At 42.1% G+C, this 19,425-nt stretch overlaps 1 protein-coding gene across 3 annotated transcripts in view; it reads left to right on the plus strand.

Moving 5' to 3' along the window:
- The window catches only part of PTPRG (protein tyrosine phosphatase receptor type G), a 584,481-nt gene that overhangs the window by 304,907 nt on the left and 260,149 nt on the right, over window positions 1–19,425 (plus strand). For all 3 annotated transcript variants that reach the window (XM_035106776.2, XM_035106775.2, XM_035106777.2), the window contains exon 4: window positions 959–1,107. In XM_035106776.2, coding sequence (XP_034962667.2) covers window positions 959–1,107 — 149 coding nt within the window. The remainder of the gene's footprint in view (window positions 1–958; window positions 1,108–19,425) is intronic.

Below are 19,425 nucleotides of genomic sequence, written 5' to 3' on the forward strand. Positions count from 1 at the left end.
GTGGATTAAGTCTGTAAAGAGAAACCGTGTATGTGTGGGTGAGAGAGAGAAAATGTGTGTTTGTGTGGTTTTGTGCGATCATTTTATTCCTAAAGCCCTTGGCCAATGCATACTCTCAGGCACGTATATTTGTTGATTATGCAGCTGGAAAGCTCAAATATAGGAGAAAGATCCCTTTGAATTCAGAGTGGTTGCGTTTCATGCAAAGTGCCCTTTGATATAGCCAAGAAGGCTCCAGCTTTTTATCTCTGCTTGCTAATGCAGCTAGCTGCTATTAATGAAAATTGACTCGTTCACTGGAGAGATAAAACCATGTGAAAATCATGTCTGGAAACGGATGAAATAGACTCATTTTGCACTGTAGCCCCGATGCAGGAATGCAATTTGAGCTCCTTAGTAGTCCTGCTCTTAGCCAACATACCAGCTTGCTTAGTTCTACTTTTTGGAACACTGGCGGGACCAGGCGTAGGAGTCATAACAACAAATGATTGACCTGGGATTTCTGTGTTGCATGAATCTATGCATCTGCTTGCAACTGTAATTTCTAATCTGCCCCTGCTCATTTATTTGGGTGCATATGCAAGCCTGAAGGAAGTGGTCAGAGTCATGCCTCAATGCGTTCAAAGCTCCCATTTTCATGGAGCCTGCATGTGAAAACACTTGTTTTGAAAACACATTTTCTAGGGGCCTGGTTGAACATATGAGACCCTTCTGCTCGTTGGACCCTGTGTTTAGGCTGCTTACCAACATTACCAACATTACCCTATCAATGAATGGGGGCCAGAACCTGCAGCTGTGACCGCTATGAGTTCCCTCCATGCATTCATCTATACCCCAAAGAATTCCTGAACCAGGGACATAGTTGCCATGTAAACAACTGCAGACTTATGGTTGACATCAATGGCAGAAGTGTTTTCAATCTTGTTCTCTCCTCCCCCACCCTTTCTTCTACTTTCAGTTGCTATCCTCTTAAAGGACGATTATTTCATCAGCGGTGCTGGGCTACCAGGCAGATTTAAAGCTGAGAAAGTTGAGTTTCACTGGGGTCAAAGCAATGGATCAGCCGGCTCGGAGCACAGCATCAACGGAAGGAGATTCCCAGTTGAGGTTGGTTGAAAGCAAGTGCACTCGCCTTTTAATGAAAAGGGTATTGTTTTAATATGAGACTTGTCAGAGGTGGAATTTGCAGATTGTATTAACTTGTTCTTTTCCCATGAGTTTCCGTCTGGTGTTTTGCTGTTGCATTTTCACGGAAAGTTTCATTTGCTGGCCTGAAGTTACAATTTAAAATAAACAGGAGATATATGGGATTATTTGGTCTGCAGTTGACTCAAAGTATAATGCCCAGCATAGTGGCTGCGCCACAGCTGATGTCTGTATACCAGTAGTAGGGAACCTCTGGCCCATGAGTCTCTCCCTTCAGCCCTCAAGGCTTTTTTTTCCCCCTAAGCCACTTCTATCTGTCCTAAAGGTTGATATGCAACAAGTGGCCTTTGCAGCAGCGCATGCTCAGATTGCATCAAGCCATTTGGGTTTCTTGTATATTTGTTCTTGCAATATATATGCATGTTTGTGTGCATGCGTTTGTATCTGAGCAGAACCTGGAATATGCAAAAACTGCCTATGTTGCTTGTGGATAGCCCCATTTTGCCATACATATAGGCACAGTGCCACTAAATTCTCTATTGATGATGCTGATGATGGTTTGAGCAAGTTTTAGTGCCTGTTTTTTGTGTGTCAGTTAGCACTAGGCAGCACTTATTTTTCTACCTAGACTAGAATTACGACCCTGTGATTTTCCCTCTTTTGTCATATTCGTGTAACAAGCCTGATACTGTATTCAAGTTGAGCTTTTAGGCCCTCAACTTTCTTAGGTTCTGAGAGCTGATTACTGCACCACATTTTTCCTTTGCTTGACAGTATATTCTTTGAGGGAATGGTTTTGCAAAAGCAGAGAGCATCATTGATGGTTTGTCATGAAACACTGATGTTTGGCTTTGCTTAGATAATTAGCGGAATCACTGGCGTGGATTGACTTGCTCACAATTATGTATTCCTCTTGAAAACTTGGTTCGTTAACGATGTTTTCTCTTCTTTTTGAACTAGGGTTGGTTATATGTTTCTTTTGACAGCGGGAGGGATTCTGTTCAGTTCAGTAATTTTAAGAAAGGTACACTCTGGCAGTCCTCCTGGGGGTGGGGGTGAGGAGAACCCATTCACAGCCTTCTCTCCTCCCGTGAGTCTCTCCTTCCGCACAGCATAGCATGCAAACATGTCACTTATGCAAGGATAAATTGTCATAAATTGTAATTACATAAACAAGTATGTGAGACTAAAGGAGAAACAGTACCTACCGTAGCATACAGAGTTAAGGTAAAACAGTTACAGTACATGGATAGAGAAGAATAGTTTCATTTCACCACCCAAGAAATGAAACCTTTTTAGAACAACTCTTTAAGAAGTGTGTGCTTTGCTCATTAGGCTGCTATCCATCCCTCAACACCTTCCAGAGCCAGGCCCCCAACGCATTATGTGCCTTTGTGTACTTCCAGCATTTTTGCCTAATTGTAGTTCAGCTTGCAGGGACTTGTTACAGCGCTAATTACCTGACAGTGAAAACTCCCTGCCAAATAGGGTCTTGCCCCATGCTAGAGGCTGCATTTCTAGGAAACCCGTAAAAGAAAACAAGAGCAGCAGCGATGGCTTGCTGATCCGTGGTGGCCCATAGACACAGGTCAAACATTTGTGAAGTGCCCACAAGTACTTTGTCCTCCAGGTTTGGCACCGTTCTGCTGCTGGAGCACTTGAAAGCAAAATGTGATATCTGAACCTAATTGAGGAACCAGATGTGGACGGTATGGATTGCGCATTAGTTCCAACGATTGCCCCACTGGGGGATGCAGACAAATCTGCTTCATCCGCAGAGTTTGCTCTGTAAACACGGAGTTTGTATGTGCATTTGCTGGAAAACAAAAATGCTTGTTGTTAAGGCTGTTCGTGGAGGGTTGGGGAAAGCTCACAGAATAACAAAACTAATTGGAAATGTCAGATGTAAGACAGAACCTTATTGTCTGACCATGTTGTTTGTATTTTTATTATCACAGCTAATGTGTCAGATGGTAAGGCAGTGTGAGTTAATTGGTTTCCTTCATTGGAGCCCATCTGGATCATATTTTTGTGAGTGATTTATATGTTAAATTAGGGGATAGGATATACAAGAACATCCTTTTCATTACGTTCTCCAAAGAGAAATTGGATCAAAGGCAGTGCATTTATCTGACTGTTGTTACCTTTCTTTAAAAAAAAATTAAAGCGTCAGTCTCATACACATGTTTGATTATGCTTTGTTTTCAGAAGGAAAGGGATTTAAGCAAAAAAAGTTAACACCCTTCCTTCGAGTCCTATTCCTCTGTAGAATCAAGAGCAACATCCTTTTTTGAACAGATGAGAAGCCAAATTGCGGGGTGGCGGTGCTTCCGAAATGCTACAGACAACTTCCCTTTCGCAATACCCTCCCTAACCTTTTCCTGAAGTCTGCCTTGGTGTCTAGCTTCCCCACCCCACCCAAAGTAGAGTAAAAGACTTAAGAACTATTGACAGGGCTGGCCCAAGACATTTTTGGCCCCTGAGGTGGACCACAGAAGGGTGCTTCCCTGCTGCCAGGGTAGAAGGGTTGAATCAAGCTCTACATAAAGAACCAGGGCAGGGGAGTGAAAATCTTAATCAGGAACAGAGGGGTGGGGAATCAAATTAACCTTGATGGTTGAAGTGGGAATCAAAAGCCATTGTGAGCGTACCACAGCTGTTGCTGTCATGGTGGCGGCAGGAGGAGCAGCAGCAGCAGCAGCAGGCAATGTATTCCTTGGAGGCTAGATCTGGTGCCGCAGTGGTCCTACCACTATCACCTTGCCTGATGGGTGGGCTGCCCCTGGCTGTGACTCGCTAGTAAAACACTTGCTTTGTACGCAATGGTTCCAAGGTTCAATCTCTTGGAGAGAGATCCCTTCCAGAAACCTTTAAGTTGCCATTGTTGTTGTTGTTTAGTCATTCAGTCGTGTTCGACTCTTCGTGACCCCATGGACCATAGCACGCCAGGCACTCCTGTCTTGCACTGCCTCCCGCAGCTTGGTCAAACTCATGTTCGTAGCTTCAAGAACACTGTCCAACCATCTCGTCCTCTGTCGTCCCCTTCTCCTAGTGCCCTCCATCTTTCCCAACATCAGGGTCTTTTCCAGGGAGTCTTCTCTTCTCATGAGGTGGCCAAAGTATTGGAGCCTCAGCTTCAGGATCTGTCCTTCCAGTGAGCACTCAGGGCTGATTTCCTTCAGAATGGATAGGTTTGATCTTCTCGCAGTCCATGGGACTCTCAAGAGTCTCCTCCAGCACCATAATTCAAAAGCATCAATTCTTCGGCGATCAGCCTTCTTTATGGTCCAGCTCTCTTAAAGTTGCCATTAAGTGTAGATAATACCGAGCCAGATGGACCCAACGGTCTGATTCAGGATAATGCTGCTTCCAATAATATGATGAATTGCATGGTTATAAGATGCTATTTAAAACTTTCATATTTGCATGTTTTCCCTTTGGGTTTTACCAAGGAGTTCCTTGCAAAGTCATAAAAGGCATGGGGATTTGGGGAGCATGGAATCTCAGCGAAGGGCTGGTAAAAACAAATGGTGCTACACTTTGCCTAAGCAGAAGCGCTTGCACAAAGCCACCATGGTATACCACCCAAGGACTTTATCCACGTGCGAAGGCTGCCGAAGAGCACTTCCGTATTGTGGCACACAAATGTGCAATGTATTCTAATGTCTGTCTGGCAGCACACAGTGTCTTCAAGTAAAGTGAAGTGGTCCCAGTTAAGAGGAGTTTGGAAAGTACTGGTTTATTTATTTATTTATTATAAAAGACATTCGATGTGAGACATCAATGTTGTATTCAGTATAAGGTTGGGGGAGGAGAGAGGTACTAGTTTAGAACCTGCAGCCATAATTTGGTCGACAACACATGAAATTTGACATGTGCCTCTTCTGCCCCTCTTTAGAGCCACCAGCGGATGCATATAGTTGAACGAGGTCTGCTCTTAATAGTGTATTAAACCAACTTCTGGTAAGCTAATGCAGAATGCAGAGTTCCCTCATTAGAAAACCTGTTGATACTTATGAGACTCTTGAGAGTAGCAACTTGCGCGATAACTAATACATTGCCCGCTGTTGCTGCAGAGGAACATTTGCACAGAAAGGACACAATGTGTTCAACAGTCATAATGTAGGCTGCATCATGTACCTCTCAATTAGCAGAGCCCCCCCCCCCACCTCTGCCATTTTGCTCACTGGCTGCGATTTTGCTCATTGCCTATTCATTTCTATGCAAGATGCTGATTATGTCTGTGAAGAGCAGAAATCAGAAGAGTGATTTCAATCATGACTGTGTTAATTTGATGTGAGCTTTCAGCTGTTTATGAGCTTTCGTCTTAATGGTTCTAATTGTCAGTTATAATGTGAACACCATTATACAATAATGTACAGTAATTTACTTAGTAAATGAGAATCTTGTTCCAAGGACCATACTGAGGCATGCCATGGAGACCTAATCCCTGCAAATTAGCGTGCTTACAGTGGCTAGGGCTTGATGCTCTGACAAGAGCCTCTCTTGAAATGGCTTCTGAATTTCACCCAGGCAAGTTAGTGTTAGGTTTCTATTCCTCTCACTGTGCAGGTCATGCCTGTGTTATGCATTCCAGGAAAGATTGTTGGAATCACGGGAGCGAATGTTTGCTGTATTCTGTTTCCATTTGGTCTTCTTCTTCTTCTTCTTCTTCTTCTTCTTCTTCTTCTTCTTCTTCTTCTTCTTCTTCTTCTTCTTCTTCTTCTTCTTCGGACTGCTCTCAGCGAGAGGAGACATGTTTTCCTTTTGTTCTGCCTTATGCTTAATAAAGTAGCTTTTAGTACACAACCTCAGCCTGGCTCCGTCTGTGTTTTATCTCTGCTGGACTCTGAATATGTGCTCAGTGTCTCCAAGACATGAGTCGTAATAGATTGTCGGGAAAGGGCTGTCGGAACTCCCTAGAGCTAAACGCTGATGGAGAAGATGGGCTGGATTTGTTCCTTCATTATTCCTGTGGATTGTTCCTGCCACCAGCTGACCCGACAGTTAGTGCACTTTCCCAGTCCTTTTTCTGCATTATTATTATTAACTTAGTTAATATTAACTTAGTTAATAATAATAGATTATGAGCCTCATGCTCTACCAACTGAGCTGGATATGGCAGTACCTGAGCAAGCCTTGGACTCGCCAATGTCCTCACCCACTCTCATTCAAGTACAGCGGTACCTTGGTTTACAACCATAATCCGTTCCGGAGGTCCTGTTGTAAATCAAAACAGGTTGTAACCCAAGGCTCGCTTTTGCCAATGGGGCCTCCCCCAAAAAATGGGTTGTACAGTGGTACCTCAGTTTACAAACACAATTGGTTCCAGAAGTCTGTACTTAACCTGAAGCGTACTTAACCTGAAGCGAACTTTCCCATTGAAAGTAATGGAAAGTGGATTAATCCATTCCAGACGGTCCGTGGAGTACTTAAACTGAAGCATACTTAACCTGAAGCGAACTTTCCCATTGAAAGTAATGGAAAGTGGATTAATCCGTTCCAGACAGGTCCGTGGAGTACTTAAACTGAAAATACTCACACCGAGGCGTGCTTAAACCGAGGTATGACAGTAATGCAAAAAAAGGGACACGCACTTCCGGGTTTGACATGGTTGTAATCCAAAATGGTTGTAATCTAAAGTGGTTGCAAACCAAGGCACCACTGTAGTTGCTTTTTCTTTAGTGCAAACCGTAGACAACTGTTGTAGCTGGAGTGACAAACTGTGGCTAATTATCGGTTAAATTTATATCCTGCATTTCTTCCATCATGGAACTCAAGGCAACGTTCACGGGGTTCCTTAAAGGTGGTCTCCCATCCAGACGCTAACTAGACCTAAACCTGCTTAGCTTCAGCGGTGTGGCTTTCTCGTGTACTGTTACACCAGTCTTTCGCGCATGCACATGAAAGCTCATACCAATGACAAACTTACTGTAGTTGGTCTCTAAGGTGCTGCTGGAAGGAATTTTTTGTTTCGACCAGTCTGGTGGGTTTTGTATGTGCCTTCCAAACAAGAATTGCAAGCCACAGCTTCAAAATGTGATAGGAGCTCAAACAAAGAGGGACAGGTGCACAAAGCTCTTTTCTGTAACAAGGAACCAAAAGAGCATTGTGCCCAAAAGGGCTTTAGTGCTGTTTTCTTTCATGGAAGCCAGAGGTGCTGCAGGAAGAGCAGCTGTTGAAATGGAGGGCAGTTTCGATAGCAGTTTGTGACACTGCATTGGAGGGCAAAGCTGCTTTTGAAAGACAAAAACAGCCAGATATTGCAGTAGGGGAGTGCAAGCCCTTAGGCAACAGTAAAAGAGCTCTTTGGATCTCGGCATGTTTTTTGAGTCTCACAAGCCTCACAAAGTTTCCAAGGGACAAAGATATGAACAGTGGCGGATGGTGCCAGGAGGTCATGCAAACACCACCATGTCGACTACTACTAGATAATTCAATCCAATGATGCGGATTTTCATTGCATTTTACAAGCAAAATGGGGTTTGTCAGTGAGACCTTAGTCCCACATTATCCAAAAGGTTAGGTGTGCAATACCTAAGGGGATTTTATAGATCTGCTCTTGAAATACTTGTATTCTCTTCTGGTTTCCAAGTAGGATGCACTCTGGAACAAGGAACATGACTTTACACTAAAAAAATAAAAAATAAATCCAATATATCTTTAATATAAAATAAACATTCTCATAATTCAGGTCAGTAAATAATAAATCAGCTAATTTCTGCTTGATAGGCTTCAAGGATATTATTAGTTTCCAGCCATCGAGAGGTTGTTCTGGCAAAAGCGCAGGTGAAATTGGGTAAGTCTTAGTTTAAAGGGTGTTTGGTGAATGGAATATCTAAGTTTATTATTATTATTATTATTATTATTATTATTATTATTATTTATTAAACTTAAATACTGCTCTTCATCTGAGGACCATCTGTTTTATGGAGGGTTTCATATTTTGCGGAGTTTAAATTTCAGGTACGGCTTGATTGGTGATATAAGCCAAGCCATGTTAGACGTATCACTCACTAGTTTGGCTTTCATTGTACAGTGGAACCTCGGGTTTATGAACACCTCGGTTTATGAATTTTCGGTTTATGAACGCCGCGGACCCATCTGGAACGGATTAATTCACTTTCCATTACTTTCAATGGGAAAGTTCGCTTCAGTTTATGAACGCTTCAGTTTATGAACAGACTTCCGGAACCAATTAAACCCATGCTTCGGGTTAAGTACGCTTCAGGTTGAGTACTCCGCGGACCCATCTGGAACGGATTAATCCACTTTCCATTACTTTCCATAGGAAAGTTCACTTCAGTTTATGAACACTTCAGTTTATGAACAGACTTCCAGAACCAATTGTGTTCATAAACCGAGGTACCACTGTACTGTAAAGAGAAAATGTTTGTTGACTGGAGGAAAAAACAGTTCAGTGATCCTTCAGACTTAATTTTCTGATGATTAGCCGTTTTATGCATTCATCCAGTTATACATGTCATATACCGGTACTGTGTTAATCTAACGATGTGTTTTATTACGTGGCTTTGCCTACTCGTAAATCCCAACATTCACTAATAAGCCTTCAGGCAAGAGAAGATAATCTTGTCTCCTTAGAGTTCCTCTACTGACTCATTCATTCCCCTGTACTCTCCCTTTGCTTGGAAGAACATCTTGGGATTGTCTTCATGAAGTATTCAGCATGGTCTAATTTTAAGGAAGAAGGATGACTATAATTCTTATGAAAGCATGCCTGTCTGGGCTTCTCCTCTGTCCAAGACTGTTGTCAGTTACAGCTTGTGCTCATGTAATTGTCTGAGCTGATGCACTTACCCTGTTGTGATTGTCTCTTGTGTTTCCCATCTTGTGACTAGGGAATTGGATATGTCTTTAATTAATGATTTTATTGCAATAAAGTCTCCATTTTACAGCAGAATGCTTCATCTTCCAGTAGTGAAATATTTAATCTCCATCTGGCTGGTCTTTTCTGCGAATGCCCTGTGATAATTAAGAGGAAATTGGGAGAGGAAGGTCTGAAATTAAAATGTGTTCTGCAGATGTATGGACGGTTTTGCATAGTCTAAGAAAAGAAGCTGTGGAGTAGAACAGCATAGTCTTATTTTATGGTACTGTCATCTTGCTGTCTGCCAGAGGCAACTCGCTTTCAATCATTCAAATGTCAGAGTGCATGCAGAATTTCGCTTTGAAGGATCCATCCATTGGGCACAGCACCATTAGACATTGATGAGAGCTTGATGGCAGCATTTTCTTTTCCCCTGAGGTTCACCTCTAGGATGTGTCAGTGCTGCTTCACTGTAATTATGATATAATGATAGACTAAAAGTTAGGCATCTTATCTCAACATAATTCCAATTCTCTACAAGTTTAATCAGAGTCTTATAGGGCAGGGTGTGTGTGTGTGCTGTTGAGATCAGGGGAGATTTGTTGGAGGTGATGGTGTTAGATAAGACTGACAGCAAGTTCCTAGCAGAAAGAAGTTATTTTGAATTGGAGAAAAAAATCAATAAAGAGGTTGGAGAATTTGACAGAGTTAATAAGACCTATTTAATGGAAGGCAACAGATACAGTGATGCTAATGCTTTAAAAATTAGATTCTCCAGTTCCAGAAAGCTAGAAGTGGACAAAGACCCACTCTTTTTTTAAAAAAGACACATATCAGAGACACTTGGGAAATGTTTTTACCTTCTGAGTTTCTTTTTTAAAAGGTTATAAATATTAACTATGCTAGGCTAATAAAAGAGGCCAGATTGGGTTTTTAAATCATACAAAATGGATAGTTTCAAGATTCACATGAAATTGTGTGTACTTTTATAAAATAAAATTGTGGCCTGAATTGGCCGCTACTTCTTCACTGATATGCTGCTTACTGCTGTTAAATCTATAGGTTTTATAGCTAAAACTCCATATGGTTCTTGTTGCAGCATACAAACTCTTGCAAATTAGTCAACCCTTCAGAATTACCTACCCTAGACTAATCTTTACATGTGTGGGTGTGAACTAACTTTGACATTCATTGATTACAGCAGCCCTAGGCTTATTATTTGTTTAATTGGGAGAGCTGCCAGCTGATTAAATACTTTTTAGTTTATTAATCACCTGGTGTATTTAAAACTGATCGATCAATCACATTTAAATAAACCTAGATATTACCAAATCTTAAATGGGGGGGGGGAATGAAGATTTGATTTTTCAACTCTACCATTCATTGGAGAGAAGGAAAGGCTACCCCAAATAAATCTTCCTTTTAAAGTTTTTTTTTAATGAATCATACGTTAAACTTAATTTAATTTGTATTTTGATATTCCATTGTTGTCTAGCTTTTTCATTGGTTTCCTATCCAGATTGCTTATCTGTACAAGATACAATCGGAAAGGTTGCATCTTCAGGTACTCACAGACTGGACATTGGAAAGACTATTTTAAATATATGTTTTTCATTTGCTAGTATATTAGAGTGCCCTAGCCACTCTGGGAGACTTCTAGTAAATTATAAAACCACAGTAAAACCTCACACATTAAAAGCTTCTCTAATGGCTGCCTTGAAATTTCTTCTACAACTTCCGGTGCCACTCTGCCCGATTTCCGGTGCCCAGACATGGGCAGAGTGACACCCGAAATCGGTTCTGCGCATGTCCAGACATGCACAGAAGGAGACTCCCTGGCAGGTAGGAAATCCAGGGGATTTACGGGATTTTTCTCTATTCAGGATAACAGCGGGAAATTGGTTTAAATATGGAGGTTTCCCGTGAAAAATGGGAGACTTGGCAGCTATGAAGGCCAATGGTGCTGGATAGCTGGACAATGGAGATTCTCCTTTGGGTATACAGAACCAAGGAGGTATAGGTAGTATTCATGGTTCTCTGTCTCCCCATTTTTGTAATTTTGGATTATGCGGAATGCTTTATCTGAATGGATGTAGCAACCAAGTAATTTCGTTGTTCCCGCAAGGGGACAATAACAATAAAGATAACTTATCTTATCTTTATCCTCAAAACAACCCTGTGAGGCAGCTTACACTGATAAATAGTGGCTGGTCCAAGGTCATCCCTTGAGCTTCAGGACTGGGTTGGTGCTTGGACCTTTGCTTCCCAGGTCCTAGTCCAATCAACATTCTAACCGCCATGCCACAGTTACCACGCCATTACAAGATTTCCTTATATCTCAAGACAAGGACTTGAAAACCACCACAGCTACCGTACTAGTATCCTTGCTGTAGAAATCCATTCACTGTATACCACTATCCTAGGAAACATCTTGCTTTCCTGCAGTTTAAGAATGAGCTTTATGCTAGCTTAACACAGTATGAGTACATTTTAGTCTGTCAAATGTTTGGGAAGGAAAAAGTTATAATTTCTCCCTTTTTTTTGGCAAGTGATTACATGCAACAATCAAGTTGTCTCTTAACCTCATTGCCTGAAACTGATTCCATATAATTAAGCATATTAGGAATATGCTTAATTGAGGATTGAGGTCGAATCCTTACAAGACAGAAGTCCTGTTTGTGGGGGACAGGAGGCAGGCAGGTGTGGAGGACTCCCTGGTCCTGAATGGGGTAACTATGCCCCTGAAAGACCAGGTGTGCAGCCTGGGAGTCATTTTGGACTCACAGCTGTCCATGGAGGGGCAGGTTAATTCTGTATCCAGGGCAGCTGTTTATCAGCTCCATCTGGTACGCAGGCTGAGACCCTACCTGCCGGCGGACTGTCTCGCCAGAGTGGTGCATGCTCTAGTTATCTCTCGCTTGGACTACTGCAATGCGCTCTACGTGGGGCTACCTTTGAAGGTGACCCGGAAACTACAACTAATCCAGAATGTGGCAGCTAGACTGGTGACTGGGAGCGGCTGCCGAGACCACATAACACCGGTCTTGAAAGACCTACATTGGCTCCCAGTACGTTTCTGAGCACAGTTCAAAGTGTTGGTGCTGACCTCTAAAGCCCTAAACGGCCTCAGTCCAGTATACCTGAAGGAGCGTCTCCACCCCCATCATTCTGCCCAGACACAGGTCCAGCGTCGAGGGCCTTCTGGCAGTTCCCTCGCTGTGAGAAGCCAATTACAGGGAACCAGGCAGAGGGACACCCGCCCTGTGGCACCCGCCCTGTGGAACCCGCAGTGGCACCCGCCCTGTGGCACCCGCCCTGTGGAATGCCCTCCCATCAGATGTCAAAGAGAAAAACAACTACCAGACTTTTAGAAGACATCTGAAGGCAGCCCTGTTTAGGGAAGCTTTTAATGTTTAATAAATTATTGTATTTTAATACTTCTGTTGGAAGCCGCCCAGAGTGGCTGGGGTATAAATAATAAATTGTTGTTGTTTCTTGGATGATTCTGCACAGGACACTTCAAAATACATTTAAAATAACTAACCCCGATGATCATTATAGAGAGTCATATGCACGTGTAGCAATTAGTAAATAAAGGCTTTCTCTGTTTACTACCCTAACCCTTTTAGAGACTGGAATAATAACGCACATTCAGAATGTTCTTGGGATGGGGAATCAAAACAGAAGGGCCTGTCACCTCACATCTCTTGCTTGTAATCTCAGAGGAACATCTCCAACAGTTCCTTCACATGTGATTGAGACAGCTGGTAGGGAAAAGTCATGGTGGAGTGAATTTGCAAATGTGGCTATGATTCAAAATCAGATAAATTAACTGTATTTGCTTATAATTAGTAAGGATAAATGTCAGAACTTACTGCCCTGTCATATCTTTATTGCAGCAAAGAGAGCTTTACCTGACAATCAGAGATAGCCATCGGATAATAGTGCTTAAAAATCAATTTGCTGATGCCTTATCCCTGAAATCATGTTCTGTTCTCTGGCTAATTTTAATGTGTTTCGGCGGAGTGATATTATCTGTCCAAGATCCCAGAGATTGCCTTCGCTGTTCCATTATCCAAGCAGAACACCTTTTCTGTATTCCACCTCCTTATTTAATGTATCCAGCTTCCAATTTGATGTTTCGCTGAGTGAGATTTATCTATGTGTTCTCTGTTTATAAAAGGATGATGATTAAAAGATTGAAATGAGTACCAGGTGTAATATAAAATATACTTGAATCAGTGATGCTTGCAGCGGCATGAAGTGAAAATGAAGAGAGGGTACCAACCTCATAAGATATCTAATTTGTTTACTTGGCAAGGCCTAGAGCAGGTTGTACAGGCTGGGTTTGTACAGTGGCTATGTACATTACATTTTTGCCCCAAAAGTCTGCCACTGATGGTTTACCCCTGTGTTTTGTATTACAAAGTTTTGTAATCCCAGCACAGAAGTAGTTTGCCTCTTCGAAATACATGTTCATGTAGATATACACATTTATGATGCATGTTGTACAGGACAGCCCCCTTCCCCAAAAGTGCCACCCAAAAAGGGATATTTCTAATGTTCAGTTTTACAGTGGTACCTCTACTTACGAATGTTTCTACTTACGAACGGAGCTCCGTCCGCCATCTTGGATGCGGTTTAGATAGGATTTTTTCTACTTATGAATTTTTAGATAGGGTTGCTTCGACTTACGATTTTTTTCTCCCAATGCATTCCTATGGGATTCGACTTACAAATTTTTTCTACTTACATATGTGCGTTCGGAACGCATTAAATTCGTAAGTAGAGGTACCACTGTATAATTAAAGATGCTATGGACCTCGGGAAATTGTGACCAGCTAGATGTGACCTGTTTAACTTGTGTTTTTACACAATGTCTGATTACAAAAAGAAGCCTGCTTTACAGTTGTGGTTGGGCAGGTGGGAATTCAGCCACAGGTAGAGGAATGAAAACCTGGCCTGGCAGGTTGTCTTCAGAAGACCTTAGAAAGACAGCCCACCCACCCCCCACCTGTCTCCCCTCTCCATTATTGATGGGCACTTTGCTGAGACATGCAAACTGACAGATATGATCCTGCTGCAGGCTTTACTGGAAGGTGGAAGGTTCAGCATTTCTTCCCTAGCAGGGTTTTCTTCAATTTAAGCAGATTATGGTGTGAAAGATGGAATGAGAGATCAGAGTTGGCAGGAAGCTGTGATTTGAATAGGACCTTCAATTTCTTTGACAAGAGTAATGTTCTTATGAATGGAGATGGACCCCTGGTCTGTGATGATAGGTAGGAGGATTGCCTTTAGGAATGATAGGCATTTGGGACAATGAGCAAATTGATTCGCTAAAAGCAGGTGCGGCACGCCTTCCTTGGAATTAGAGTCACCTGGCTGCAACTTCTGTTTAACATGCTGGTAAGGCAGTGTAGTTTCTTGTTGTTCATTCTCGTTGAAGAAAAAGGTCGACGTGGATATAAAGTGGGTAAAAATATTATAGGCTCTGGTTTTCTACTGGTCTTACATTTGATGCAGGCAGGACCAGTTTACAGGCTTTCCCTGCAGCGGGAAGCAATTTGGGCTTTCCCAGCAAGGACCACAATGAGTAAATAAAACTGTGGATTAAAAGTGTACGTGTTTTTCAGGTCTTTGCCTGCAAAGTATTAATTGCATCAGTTTTACTAGAATTACATGTACGTTTTTGTATTTCACATGGCTGTTCAGAAGGATTGAGTTTTAGTTATATCGAGAGAGTAGCTGTAGGGTAGAGCAGTGTAGTGATATTTTTATGAATGAATAAAAATAAATATGTAGTAACTATGGACCAGGGTGGATTTGATTTAAATCAAACTGATTTAAATCACGATTTAAATCACTAGTCAGTAAGGCTTGATTTAAATCATAGTTTTCTACATAAAGACTAATTCTTGCTGGTATAACTTTAATATGCAAGTAGATGAAGATTTTTAGAATAACAACTTTTCATATTAGTTCTTTATCCCCAGTTTAATAGGTTAATCATTCATATTTGGACAACTTTACTGTCGTACTTAGGAAGGAGAAAAATAATCATTACCTTAATAATAACAATTTAAATAGATTTATTCAACTGAAACAATAACATTACAGCATATGTTATTTGCTTAAACAAACATCCATGTTTGTTAACTAATTTGGCTAAACAAAAACAATATATATATATATTTTAAGAAACTTAGACTGTCAGCCCAGCCTACACATGAAAAACTTAAATACTGTCCACTCCAAACAATCAGAAAAATATTGTTTCTATTCTATTCATTGAACTTCTTGAAACTTAGCACTGAAGGGGTTGTTTCTGTATTCATAGGTTTGTAGAACAATAGGATTAAGGTATTTTTCTCAACTCTGTTCATGTTATAACATTTTTGCTGGGAAGAAGAGGCATGTGATCTCTGTTGAGTCAAATTCAGTTTTGAAAACTGCAAAAGTAAACCAAGCACCTGTGATAATATCTTGTAGGCAGAGAAACTGCCCAATAATCTTACAAAAACCTCTGGAAGAGCATGACATTGTGAATGGATCAATGGAATTTATTTACCCCCCAAATTAAACATATACAACCTTATTCTACATAATTAAAAAACTAATCTTTATTTCATGATGGAATAACCTTTGGGTGGTAATATATTTTCCTCAAAAAGCATTTTATTTAAAAAAATCCAATTTAAATCAAAAAAATTGATTTAAATCAAAAAAATCCGATTTTTTTAAAAAAAAATCATTGATTTTTATCCACCCTGCTATGGACAGTGAGAGACAGGGTCCCCCACCACCTCTGGGTCCCCCAAATACTACTCCTTGATCCAACCCAGTGTGTTCAGACTGGATATTACAATTCTGTAGCGCCCTTGTGTATACAATTCATATTTGAATGTGACATTAGATGATAGAGTTAGAAGGGACTTCAAAGGTAATCTAGACAAAAGGTCATCTAGCAGCTGGTGCAGGAACCTCACTACTAAAAATAAGCCTCGGGCATCATGTGACTAGGGGTGGGGTGGGCATGCCAGGGAAGTGAGCTGGTTGGAGCTATGCTAGATCTTGTGCCATCTACATTGGGCTATAGTGGTGATCTGCATTTCCTTCAAAGCACCCTTGCAGGTGTCAGTGGTATAGAGAGCTGGAAGCACATATGGAAGGAGCAGCAAATGGACATTTTAGCTTTGTGTACGTACACACACACACACACACACACACCCTTTCTCTAGCTCAGGGTCTCCCGAACTTCGGTCTCCAGCTGTTTTTGGACTGTTGTTGTTGTTGTTTAGTCGTTTAGTCGTGTCCGACTCTTCGTGACCCCATGGACCAGAGCACGCCAGGCACTCCTGCCTTCCACTGCCTCCCGCAGTTTGGTCAAACTCATGTTCGTAGCTTTGAGAACACTGTCCAACCATCTCATCCTCTGTCGTCCCCTTCTCCTAGTGCCCTCAATCTTTCCCAACATCAGGGTCTTTTCCAGGGAGTCTTCTCTTCTCATGAGGTGGCCAAAGTATTGGAGCCTCAGCTTCACGATCTGTCCTTCCAGTGAGCACTCTGGGCTGATTTCCTTCAGAATGGATAGGTTTTTGGACTATAAGTCCCATTATCCCTAACTATCAGGACCAGTAGTCTTTTTGCCTGGGCAGCCCAACTCCTCCATGCACACTGCACCAGACTCCAGTTGGTTGGTGTCAGGTTCATGTAAACAAGCAAAGTAGATCCTCAAGCCTGTACACCTGGCCTTGGTTTAAAAGCAAGAGCACAGGAACAAAACATGTGATGGTGTCTTCGCCTGGCTCCCCAAATGTTCTCTCATCATAGAAGCAATGAGTTGGAAGGGACTATGAGGCTCACCCAGTCCAACCACCTGCAGTGCATGAATCTTTCACCCAATATGAGGCTCGAACCCACAACCCTGAGATTAAGAGTCTCATGCTCCACCAACTGAGCTACCTGTCAGACAGTTGCCCTTGCAACCTTTTGGAGTCCACAGCTTCCTTGAGTAATTCAATCTGCAGCTCCCCTGGGCGGCGGGTTCAGGAGCGTCTTCACCCCGATCGTTCTGCCCAGACACTGAGGTCCAGCGCCGAGGGCCTGCTGGCGGTTCCCTCACTACAAGAAGCCAAGTTACAGGGAACCAGGCAGAGGGCCTTCTCGGTAGTGGCACCTGCCCTGTGGAACGCCCTCCCACCAGATGTCAAAGAGAAAAACAACTACCAGATTTTCAGAAGACATCTGAAAGCAGCCCTGTTTAGGGAAGCTTTTAATGTTTAATAGATTATTGCATTTTAATGTTCTGTTCTGTTGGAAGCTGCCCAGAGTGGCTGGGGAAACTCAGCCAGATGGGCGGGGTATAAATAATAAATTATTATTATTATATTATGTCACCCCACGCCCGCTTGCTTGCCTGCCTACTCCAAGGCACCCCAGGACCAGCCCCAGAGGCACCATTCGCCTGGTGAGCTTGTAGCCAGGGCTGCTACAACAAATAGCTATCCAAGCCTTCGGGAGGCAGAGATGCAAGAGGGCATCAGAGGGAAAGAAAGAGGGATAGAGGGCAGTGTTGCTTGTGGCACCCCTGACCAAAATTTCTATCCTACAGGTGTGGCAACGAACATCTCAGCTGAGCAAGAAGCAGAAATGTCACAGTTTCTTTGCCTGCCTCCTTCTCTTTCCTATTTCTGCACACTGACCTATAAAGGAAACTGTGTTCGCAGCCTAGTTCTGATTCTTGCAATGTCTTGAGTCTGAGACTTGCGGGCTTTTCATTCCAGTTTTGTGGTGTGTGTGGTTTTTTTTCCTTATTAATATCAGTCCTGAGAACTGAGGGTTGTAGACGCCGCAATGTATTTTGAGGGGGAATCAGAAGAAAAGGGTGTCCCCTCTGCGAGCCCTGGAATTCTGGAAGCTGTTACAAAAGCCTGGGAGTAAAGCTGTTCTTTTGTTTCAGAAATAAATAAATGTGAAAACTAACCTCTTTGTATAACAGAATACAGGCAAGTGCTTCCCATCATAAGGGGGAGAAGCTAGGGAAGGAAGTGATTTATGACTGAGAAACAGGACATAGGATCAGTACAACTTCAAACCAGGTTAAGTGTCATGGCTTCACCTCTGATTGAGCTTGAGATTATATAACCACAGCGATAAGATAGTGGCAAGCATTCCGACAAAACTCCACTTATCTGGGTTTCTTTGAAGGGACTGATGAGCTTAGCTAATAAAGCATCAGTTTCTAGCATATATGAGTCCTGAAAAGCAGCAGAAAGGTGTAGCTATAAAGTCAGTCATTGTTGGCAAAACTCTCTCTGCTTCAAGCCACTGGGTAATTTTTAGCTGCCATGTTATTCAGATACGTTTTTTTTCTTTGCTGTCCTATGCAGGTTAAGGGCGGAGGGAAGGAAGAATTAAGTGCCTGTCAGGTTGTTTCTTTGCTGTATCCAATGGAGTTGGACATACGTAGCATACATTCCTCACCAATGTGGTTTTCAAAAGAGAGCCAGTGTGGTGTAATGGTTAAGAGCGGTAGACTCGTAATCTGGGGCACCAGGTTCGCGTCTCCGCTCCTCCACATGCAGCTGCTGGGTGACCTTGGGCTAGTCACACTTTTCTCTGAAGTCTCTCAGCCTCACTCACCTAACAGAGTGTTTGTTGTGGAGGAGGAAGGGAAAGGAGAATGTTGGCCACTTTGAGACTCCTTCGGGTAGTGATAAAGCGGGATATCAAATCCAAACTCTTCCTCTTCTTCTTCAAAAAGAAAGTTCTGAAGTTTTCAAAACAGGCATGACCTCCTTTGCCATCACAAACACAAAATGAGTTGATGTAGCAGAATTTGGACTTTGCCGTTCAAGCAACTGGGTGGGTGTCTGGGACGATCAGGATGATGGCAGTTTTTCTCCACTGCACTGGAAAATGAAACAAATAATGTACAAAACTCTGCCCACTGTTTCCAGATGCCCTTTTCATGGTATTTAATATAAATGAAAGAAATATACTTTTCTCTAAATTAGCATTTCCATATTGTTCTCCCATACCTATTGGTGCTGCTATGGAAACCATATTGTAAATAAATACGACTCCTCCATTGTTGCTAGGCAATCATTATATGATGTTCAAACAATTTCCTAACCAATAAGGTTAGATATTATTTGGGGTAATCAATGCATTTAAGTAAACTCTTACCTGTTTTAGAGATGCCTGTTCAATACAATACAGATGTCCTTGTGTATTATAAATCAGTAACTGTGTAAAGATGGTCAGGTGGCATTGCTATTTGAGATGAAAGTAATATTTGCAAAGGAATGGTGCTTGACAATGTGTAGGATTTTGCTTTTCACACTTACATTTAAAAGTTTCGTGTATTGACTATTTTTCAGCTCTGATGCAGCAAGGTTTTTATTATTGCTGTTGTTGTTGTTGTTGTTTAGTCATGTCCGACTCTTCAT

Source organism: Zootoca vivipara, chromosome 2, assembly GCF_963506605.1.
Source record: "Zootoca vivipara chromosome 2, rZooViv1.1, whole genome shotgun sequence".
In the NCBI taxonomy this organism is placed as follows: Eukaryota; Metazoa; Chordata; class Lepidosauria; order Squamata; family Lacertidae; genus Zootoca; species Zootoca vivipara.